Source organism: Argiope bruennichi, chromosome 3, assembly GCF_947563725.1.
Source record: "Argiope bruennichi chromosome 3, qqArgBrue1.1, whole genome shotgun sequence".
In the NCBI taxonomy this organism is placed as follows: Eukaryota; Metazoa; Arthropoda; class Arachnida; order Araneae; family Araneidae; genus Argiope; species Argiope bruennichi.
In genome coordinates, this window is record NC_079153.1 from 118993783 (window position 1) to 119005064 (window position 11282).

General features: G+C 31.1%; 1 protein-coding gene across 1 annotated transcript; it reads left to right on the top strand.

Annotated features, from left to right (window-relative positions):
* Positions 1-3152: 3152 nt before the first annotated feature.
* LOC129962946 (piggyBac transposable element-derived protein 4-like) lies at positions 3153-4871 on the top strand. The gene has a single exon (XM_056076949.1). It carries the CDS (start codon positions 3153-3155, stop codon positions 4869-4871), a length of 1719 nt encoding a protein of 572 aa, XP_055932924.1.
* Positions 4872-11282: the final 6411 nt, after the last annotated feature.

Here is an 11282-nt window from a genome sequence, read left to right on the forward strand (position 1 = left end):
CGTGATGACCTTTGACACCTTTTCAAGGGCACCGAATGGTTCACTTTTATTTGATATGTAGTACTGATGGCGCATTATTTTTACAAAGGAATTATTTAAACCGAAAGTGAAACTGGATCACGAAATAAGAGAATATTTTAGAATGAAGTTACTATAGGATAAATTAAGATAAAATCTTGGAAATTAATTAAATTGAAATTAGAATTAAAATATCATTACATATATATATAGATGATACCGATACTGCATGACTATCAAAACCCAAATGATTTTTTTAAATCGTAATCAGACAAATAAGATATATTTTCCCCGATATATACATTTATTCGAATATATACATCTTAAGCTATAATTTTGCACTGAAGTGAAAAAATGTATGTTTTTATCCTATCGTGATGAATCAATTCATCAAACGAACTATAAAAATGTACCCTTTCATTTTTCTTTAAACAATCGGTCCCACAAGACTTAAGTTACAGCCTACAGAATTAAACAATAAAATAAATTATTCATAACATTTTTTTTTAATTTTTGGTTTAAATTCTTCCCCAGGCAGCATATAAGATTATTTTGAAGAAATTCTTTAAATATTGTTAAAATTTCCAGAGAACGCATGAGCAGCAAATCCAATAATTTCCCGATGATTCGCTTCCAAAGCAAGCAGATAGTTTTCAATCATGCGCACCATCTGCTATGAAGTCTCGTCTTGTTCGCGTGTTGTCGCACTCGTACAGGAGTCAGAACATTATTTTATTTTCGAGAACTTTCCTCGATAAATGGTTCTGCGGGAAAATCTAGTTAGGAAATGTTTCTGGGATCCAATTTTCCTTGCTTCTTTGCCTCCGCTTTCTACCACAGTTATCGAATTTTTGAAAGAAATTTAATTTACCCAGTCATGTTACAAACATTTTATTTTTATATATCGCGAATGAAAAGCAGTTGAAAAAATATAGAATTCCATTTACTGCTTTAGTATTTCGTTCTAAGATGGATTTTGATTTTTTTTATATTTTTATTTTTCTCTATCGAATTTCATGCTTTTTACGGAAAAGGGAAAGAGTATAAAAGTTGGTTAGCCCCAGAGATAACCGGAAGGGGACCCTTATGGGTTTGTTCAAGAAAATAACCCGCAGCAGTTTCCGTGTTATTCCATTTTCGAAAATTTTAGTCGCCTGCGTCAACTTGAGTCGGTAGCCGTGAGAAAATGAAAAATTGGGATGGAGTTTGAAGCCGTTCAGTTTCAATTTATATTTTGAAATAATTTCCGTGATATATTGTCAAAAACACTCACCAAGCAACTATGCACTTTAATAATTTTAAAATAAAGCGTACGCATTTTCTTCTAATAGGTTAATTTTATTTGCTTTCGAGTTTCTGTGCTTTGCTTACAAAAGATAAAACTGCCCTTATATAGAAACAAATTTTATGCAATTTTAGAAAATAGTAATTCTTTAAATATTTTTTGTAGTATGAAGAAATTAACTATTCAAAGAATATTTATGCTGTAAATTTTCAACTTTTTGACAGTTTCATTGAATCGTCTAAGAAATAGAATGTCATAAAAAGAACTCTATGCTAAATATAACATAGTTTTTAAACCGTAGTAAAATATTCTGAAATTGTGTTTTCATTCAATAATGATTTAGAATGTCTAGAGCCTAATTCAATACTTTAATGTAGTATGCACAATTTTATGCATGCGATGGATGAGATAATGTATAAATAAGGCATACATCACTTGAAAAATAAAAGCTTATTTTATGTCGACATGAGAAAATCGGAGCTAAAAATGTTTGTCAGTATTGGTTTTACAGATACATATTACAGTTACAGTTTTTACAGATGCATATTACAGTTACAGCTTTACAGATGCATATTACAGTTACAGCTAAGATATACGGTTACAGCTAATATATGGTTATAAAGAAGCTAATTGAAATGCTGATGGCTCACAAGTGTATAATCAATCAACAAGATTCGAATCCGTAGGTCCTGGCATGCGTTTTATGAAACCAATATGAGAATATCCATTATACTTCATAAACATTATCCCATGATCAAATTTTCTTGATAAATATGATATCAAACATATATAGAATATCACATTGCAACTACACAAAAACTTCCATTATTTCAGCTGTATTAATTACCCATCATTCTACAAAGCACATTTGGAATAAATCAGTTACAAACTCTGTAATTACAGCATTAATATGTAAAAAAAAAACGTTTCCAATTATTTTAGTACGGATTGTAAAGGTTCAGGCTTCATTATTTTAGAACTAGAGAAAAAAAATTGAACCTTCACAATAAAAGACTCAATGCTAAGGACGGAAATGATATTCATAATAAGTAGTAAAAACTTCAATCAAATTCATTATTACAAATTTTACTCATTCAAATTGCCGGAAAAAAACTGCAAGTATGAAAACTTACTCTCGCTAATTAGGAAGGCGAATTCCTTCTTTTCAAGGTTAAAATTTTGATACACTTCAGATAAAAACAATGAAATATTGTATGCATTTTAGAGCAAACAATTCCAATGATTCTACTTTGTGAAAGAGCGATCTAATGATTTCCTGTAAATATTTGGAACGCACGATACAGCTTTCATTTTCAGCTAACGTCTGGAAAGGCGAATTTCCCTTCTTTTATTTAAATGATTTCTCCTAACCCTATACTGATTTAATAAGCATGTATAGTATTTGTGAATGTGAATTTTTAAAATTCAACAATTTCCAATTCTGAAATAAAACTAAAGGTTCCTCTCTTCTAATTGGTTCTTTAATGTCATATACTTAGTAATTTCTTGATGTAATAGTTCATGTAATAAACATATGCATACAACTGCTACTAAAAGTCGACTTACAGCAATTGCAAATTTAACCCGCGAGCGCGCGCGTCGGGCCTCAGAGGCCCGAGCGCTTGAAAACAATTCTGCAGAAAATCGGTTTTTCAGCGTAGAAACTCAAGTTCCCCAGTAGCTGCGTCCAAGGTCATTTGCCACCTGACCATAGTCATTCTAGGAATTTCACCCCTCTTGTTTCTTGGAAAATGGAACACCTGCTGTCAGAAACAGCTGCGCGGGCCTCGAAAGCCCGATGCGAGCGTTCGCATAGCTATTTTTGTAAGCAGTGGAGACGGTCGCAATAATGTCTCGATACTTGAGTTATAAAGAGGAATGCGAAAGATTACAAAAATTATTAGCGGAAGTTTCAACAGATGAAGAATCTCTTAATGAGGAAGATGAAGAAATTGTTGATGAAGAATTAATTAGTGATCATAAATCGAATTCAGAAGAGGAGCTAGATTCAGACAGTGAAGTGTACGTTTGTGAATCCACCGATGATTACGTTGGGAAAGACGGTAAAACGATATGGCATAAAAAGGAGCCAAGGAAAAATGTGAGAACTCCTGCTCACAATATCATTTCAAAACTGCCTGGAAATATTGGCGAAACAAAAAATGTATCCTCGCCAATAAATTCTTGGACATTTCTGATTGATGAAAGTATGATATCAATTATTGTCGAGTGCACGAATATTTTTATTCGATCAATTGCATGTAAATTTGGAAGAGAAAGAGACGCTCATCCTACAAAAATTTCTGAAATAAAGGCATTTATAGGACTTCTCTATTTTGGTGGACTGCACAAATCTTCCCATGTAAATGTAAAGGACCTCTGGGCTACTGATGGAACAGGAATTGACATATTCCACCGTACTATGTCATATAAACGTTTTTTATTTCTGATGAGGTGTGTCAGATTTGTTGATATAAGAGATCGTTCTTCTAGAAGAGAAGTGGATAAACTTGCTCCCATCAGAAATATTTTTGAAATGTTCGTCGCAAATTGTCAAAAAGTTCAAACTCTTGGAGAATATGTGACAATCGACGAAAAATTAGAACCGTTCAGAGGAAGGTGTTCATTTCGACAGTATATGCCAAATAAACCAGCCAAGTATGGAATAAAAATTTTTGCCTTGGTAGATGCGAGAACATTTTATACATGGAACCTAGAGATTTATGCAGGAACTCAACCAGCAGGACCATATAACGTTGAAAATGGCCCAGACAAAATTGTAAAGAGATTACTAGAACCTATTTTCAATTCAGGACGCAACCTAACTGTTGACAATTGGTACACTAGCTATGATTTAGCAAAAGACCTCTTGAAGAAAAAAATTACACTTGTGGGAACAGTCCGAAAAAATAAAAGGGAGCTTCCAAAGGAATTCATTTCTGGAAAAAAACGAGAACAATATTCAACATTATTTGGATTCCAAAAAAATTTGACACTGGTTTCTTACGTACCGAAAAAAAACAAATGTGTTGTTCTTTTATCCTCAATGCATAATGGTGGTACAATTGACGCTTCTACAGGAGAAGCAAAGAAACCAGAGATTATAACATTTTATAACCTTACAAAGGGCGCAGTTGATGTAGTGGATGAAATGTCAGCTACATATTCTACTGCGAGGATAAGTAAAAGATGGCCTATGGTCATATTTTTCAGTATGCTGAATATTGCTACTGTAAATTCTCGTATCATATTACTGTCATCAAATACGCCACCCGTTCAGTATAAGAAAAGAAGTTTATTTATAAAAGATCTTTCTTTAGAATTATTGAAGGACCACCTTCAAGAAAGAAGTATGCAGGCTACTCTTCCCCGTCAATTGCGTGACCAATTGAATTGTAACCGCAGTGAAAAGTGTGATACTCCCCCGCAAAAAAAGCAAAAATTTTCTAGAAAAAGATGCCATGTATGTCCCAGTACAAAGGACAGAAAATCCCAAATGTGTTGTTCCGCGTGTAAAAAAAATGTATGCGGGGAACATAGCAGCGTTGTTTGCTGCAAATGTCTCTAAAATGTAAGTTTTATTTTAATTTACTAATGTAGAAATAATTTTTATTAATAAATACTAGTAATAATTTATGTCTCATGTATGTTTTATAATTTTCAGTTTTAAAGAGAAAAGAACCTTTAAACAATTTTAAATATTTTGTACTTAAACTAGTTGTAATTGTGTAAATTGAAAGTGGCATTTATCTGAAAAACATTATTTTATATTTTCAGTAGTATGCTTTTGTGAAACTTAGATTTTCGGTAACGTAAATGTAATTTTATTTGCGTTTTTCTCACGAAAAACGTTTCCGGGCCTGCGAAGCCCGATGCGCGTCTTCGCGGGTTAAATATTTTTAAGTAGAATTAAAAAATAGTAAGAAGTTTATCGCCATACCGCTGCTTGCATAACTTTAATTTTTGTTAAAGATTCGAAAGCAATTCTGATTCGTTCGAAAGCAATTCTGATGTGTCCACCATTTTCATCCAATGTACGAAGTACGTCAGGGTTTTCTTCTTTACATAAGAAATAAGAATTTCCTGTACAAGTTGTATGTCAATTTGTGAAGGGGAGGTCCTTTATAGAATTTAAACGAAATGCAACAAAATATTCGTATTTTTTTGTATAATTTATCGTATTTTATTGTATACTGCAGCACAAAAAAAAAAGAGTCTTTCCCTGAGACATCGCCATTTTCTTGTCAAAAAATAATAGTACAACGTTTACCAGGATTGCCTTATCGTATAAAATACATCTTCCAATCATCTTCTATCCAGCAATATATTTTATGTGTCGTTGTCTAATGATATTCGTTAAAAATAAGTATTTTAAATATAATATATAAATGAAAATATATTTTGAAAATACTTTTGATCATGTTTATTGTTTTATGGACATATTTTCGGCTTGATGCAGATTCTATGATTTAAATTCCTATCCATTATATTTTAGGAATCTTGAAATTCATTTTTTTTACATATTCAAAAAACGGTATTTAGATTTTGAACCCTTTTAATACGGAAGTAATGGTTGAAATAAAGAAAATACCTAAATTCTATTACAAAATTTTAGAAAGATTCAAAAAGCGGCAAATTGAAAGTGGAAAGCTAAAAAGAAATGTTCATTGACGTATTTTAACAAATATATTGAAATGTTGAAGTCCGTACGATAAAATGTATAATACAAAAATTGACAAATATTTTTGAATTGATAAAATTTTACTCAATGAAAACAAACTAAAAATACTATAAAAAAGATATATGATATATTAACTTAGTAAATCAAACTTTTAAAAGTGCCAAAATACGAGAAAAATTAAGCCAAATTGTAAAAGTAACCATAACAATTGTAAACGTCATAACAGCTACAACTCAATTCAATTTTCGCTAACTGAATTTCGGTTTATTGTTATTGAAGTTCAATGTAAAAATGTTTTAATTGCATATATTTGAAAAGATATTGAAGTTATTTTATCATTTAAAAAAAATCCATGGTATTTACTGCTTCTTTTAACAAATTAGTCACTATGACAGTAACTATTAAAAATGTGCTTTCTATCATTCTTACTTTAACATATTTTCTAGTTTAATCTTTTAACAATATAATACCAGCGATTATTTAAATCTCTGAAAAAAGTCGAAGTCATTACAAAAACCGGTATCAATTCAATTTTACTTAGAGATTGAATTTAATCTTTCTTATCGGTCTCATATTTTCCGTTTGAATTTACAGAGGCAGTAAAAGGGGATTAAGACCAGTAAATATTATTTTAAATGTTAGGCCAGAAAGTTTATTAGAGCTAGATGAAAAATTTGAGCAATATAGTGTAAAATGAAATATTTTGAAAACAATTTTTCTATTGACATGGATTTGACAAGAAATCATCACTATTAATAATTTGCAACGAAAACGGTAGTTGATATGAATTAAGTAACAAATAAAAGAAGTTTTGAGTTCCAATGAGTTAAAGGAAACAAAATGGACTTTTTGTCAAGTTAAATTAGAGTTAAAATGATTTGATGGCGATATACAGAATTGGCTTGGATTCTGGATAAAATTTATTTTAAAAAAAATCACGAAGATGATGTAATTTTTTTCTATTCGGATGACAAATTTTATTTTCTTCTGCAAGAGACAGAGGTTAGTTCATCGTCCAAAGTTTTCCAATAAACTATTATAATGTTATTGAACAATTGAAATTTCGTTTTACTAAAGATAATTGTTAATCTAAATTTATGTCCCCTAATTTTTAAATTTTACTTTAATGCAAATCAGGAATGGTAAAAATTTCACATAAGAAGAAAGAGCAGAAACAACATTGCAGACTTTGGGAGAAAATTATGAAAAATATAATGTTTTACCCCTTAATAGAGTCAGTTCTATCAAAAGAACTAATCAAGGAATGGGAATGAACGCTTAGTTAAGAAGACGAAGATATCACTAACAGTTGGGTAGCTTATTAGAATTTCTTCGATTGAATGTTTAAAGTGATGAGAGGTTATAACCTGCTTGATGGGTTATTGCAAAAGATTGGGAGTTTCAAAACATTAAGAGAAGTCGGAACCCTTTAGACAAACGAAGGTGAAATGTAATATTTTTTTTTTTCTTTCCTAAAAATCTGTAAAAGTAAATGCATGCTTGAAATTTTTTCTACAAGTAAAGTAAAATCTTCACGTTGCGCAGAAATGACTACTTTTGAATTTTGATTTAATTTGGAAATATTTCGTAAAAGCATTTTTTCATATAATTTTTTAAAAAAGCTTATTTTAATATATATACATATATATAAATATAATGAATATATCACAAAATATCACATGCTTATGAAGAGTATTTCTGAGCAGGTTTAAAGTTTGAGAAAAATGCATTTTAATGTAAAAGTACTTACCTGTCCAAATATTCCTGCTCATACTTTGGAGCATCCAGATTCGTTTTGACCTCATCTGATCTTATGGTTGATTAGCCATCTACATCTTTCTTCCTTAGTTTTTTGTAAACATAACTATCTTCTATAATCTCTGCTATTGAGACTTTCTCCTGCCTCAAACGGGTTCAATTTTCAATGTTCAATCTTGTCACAATTTAATTTTCAGTTTCTACTGTTGAACGTTCAAATTTCTTAAACTTGAATCTTTCTCACATTTCCTGAATTATCACAAGTTCGTAAAAAAATGGGATTCCATTTGCACATATGATTTTTAAAAACATTAGATAAATGACATTTTCATTAGGGTTACTACCATGCAATTATTTTTTAAGTATTTCAACATTTTATGAATCCTTAAAATTAGGTCTCATGGCTTCGACAACAGATTATTTGCTTTCTCATGGTAGGATTCCCTAAGCAGTTCCGCCATTTTTGAATTTCACCAAGTATCTGCATCTGATGGCAAATTCTGTGCTATGGTTTCTCAGTGGTTGACAGTTAATATTGAAAAGACAGCCCTTGAAAAGTTATTCTAATATCATTTTCAATAAACAAATTTATCTGCATGGTTAGGCCATAATAAAGCTGGTGATGATTAATTTCTGCCTCCTATAATTTGATTCTTCCATACTTTTGAGACTTTTGGCCCCTCATTTTCGATTTCAAGCATATAAAATGTCCCCGCATCCTTTCTCATAACATGGCCCATGGTAATCACAGAACAATGGCATCATATACATTATTTTATAGAACAGATTCATATGCGATGGAATACCTAAGTATTTTGAATATCCAAATTATACTTCAGCTGAAACCGTCTAAATACGAATAGAATTGCATCTATTTCCAATTTTGCCACTGTAACTTTCAAATTTGCGGTTTCTTGGAATGGTGTTCAGCTCTATTTGAACCCACACAATCCTTTGGGGTCTTCACCAAATATTGTCTTATACTCTCTAATAAAGGTGTTATCACAGAGAACCTTTGAATGGATTCGCGTACAATAGTTACGAAATATTAACTGTTATCGTGAAATTAGCACTTTTACTGAATCTGTCGTTTGATCCTTGGCGTTTTATAGCTATTAACCCTTGGCATATGATTAAATGTGTACGAAAATCGAATCGAACCTGTTGCTGTGGTCTCCCCGAAACTTTCTCGCATACTTTCTAATAAACGTGTGATGCTAAAGAACGTCTTGCAAAGCATTGGCTTACAATAATTACAAAATATTAACTTTTAGCTGGAATTGAGTACTTTTACTGAATCTGTCGATTGATCCTTGGCGAGTATTTTGGCAATTATTCCCTGGAATGATGTCAAAATTACCCAAAAAATCGAATTTGTGTTTCAGATGTGTTCTTCCCAACCGATTGAAACAAAAATTTGATACAAAATAACATTTGCAGTGACATAGATTCCAATGTATGTAACTACAAATTAAATGTTATAAATAAATTTATCCTAATTAAATTGAAGGACTTTCATGATAAAGGAAAATAATAAAATATTTGAGACGGAACATATTTACATAAAGCATAGCAAAAAAAATAAATAAACAAAACCGGAATTCTGAATAAAATAAATGTAAAAAAGGAAATAAATACACACTTTTAATTAAAATAAATTAATTCCTCAGGTTCCCAGAAACTGACTTAATTTTAACAATTAAGTATAAAACCCTAATTTCCAAAAGAAATGTTCAAGGACTATAAATCATAAATAATTTGTCGAAGATAAAATTGAAAGTTATCTCATGAATGAGATAGCTTAGGCTTCAGTATTTTAATCGCTAAAAGCATTACATTTTTAATGGCATGTTTTATTTAAAAAGGAAAAATAATTAATTAGCGTTCATTTAATCTCTAAGACATTTTCCATCTTCTTGTTTAACCCTAAACCACTTGACAGAATCAATTTCATAAACGCAATAATTTTAACTTAATTAAATTGCGTCTTTTATTAATAACCGAATAATGCAATGATTAATCACAATTTTAATTCATGAATATAGATGGTTAGAAATATTTCAATTTCTCATAATTTTCTAGGTATTGCGATTGCATTTGAATTAAGAAAATTAAAAGAATGCACACGGAGCGGGATTAGATTCTATGCTTTCAGTCATTTAAATGAGATTAAAGTCGTTTGTGATTTGATCAAAAAAAGATGGAAAACAGATTTTCTTAAGGATTTCGTCTTCATGTGAATGAAGTCGCTACTCTGCTTCTTCTATTTATTTTAATATTAATATTCATCTCACATCATGCATGAAAAATGTGATATTTGATTATTTAAGAATTAAAATGTGGGGTGTAACGAGTTCAATTGACGTCACAATTGCATGGTAAACGTAAATGAATGCTACATCTCATATCCTAAGTGATATGACAACTCCTTTTTTCTTTCCAAAAAAAATCCTTAGTCATTTCTATATATACATAACATAGAGATAGTATAGTAATCATCTAAAAATTCGGGATAGAGGTTTCGACGAATCTCCATGTTTTAGACCTCTCTGAGTTCAGGGGAAAAAAACATTTTTTTGGAAAATGTGCGTCTGTCTGTCTGTCTATGACAAAGTCAAAAGAGAACTCAAAAATGCTTTCATCTAGATGGATAAAATTTGGTATGAGATCTTTACACCAAATTTGTAGGCTTCTATAAAATTTTAATCTAATTCCGTTCTGAGAAAGTCTGACCGTCCGGCTGTTCGAATATAAGATAACAATGATAACTACAAGGCGAAGATGGATAAAATTGTGTAAAAACTTACCAAAATGTCAGAGTTTGACCGTCTCTCGGTATGTAATTTCAGATGAATGCAAACGCAATGACTTAAATACATTACATTTTGTATGCAATTTTATGACTACAATTGTAGTTTTGTGTCAATTTTTTTTTATTTCAATCGTTTAAGCAAAACGCGTCTAAAACATAAATTGGATTTTCCGATACTATTTGCCGCATGCCAGGGATTAATCGATAAATAACAAGATAGATTCATTAAAAATGCTAAATTTCACGTCAAATGTTAAGTAAATGCTAAATCACATACAATAGATGCCTAAATTCACGTAACTATTGTACGCCAATGATATGCCAGGTATTATTTGGGATAACGCCTTTTTTAGAGAGCATGCGAGAAAGGTTTGTAGAGACCACTTCTCCTTGTTTGTTAAGCAATGGATTTCAAAATTAAAATAATTTAATTTAGTAATAAAATAACATCCAGATTTATAGCAACACGAATTGATCCTGTCGATACTGCTACGTTCAGTGGTGGCGGGGTGGTCGGCTGTACGCAAGAAGAAGAAGCAACACGAATTGGGAAGTATAGTTCGCCATTTTAGACTTGGGTCAGATCATGAGGACGGCACTTGGTCGTAGATTCCCCTTTCCAAATGTCCTTATCACACCAGAGGGATTTACATATATTCTGCCATGTTTTGAGTTTATGTTGAGTTTTGAGTTGAGTTTCATATTCCGAAGCCAAAATTCTCCCAGCA

Excerpts from the sequence above, each read along its gene's own strand:
- LOC129962946 (XM_056076949.1), top strand. The coding sequence starts at position 3,153 with ATGTCTCGATACTTGAGTTATAAAGAGGAATGCGAAAGATTACAAAAA.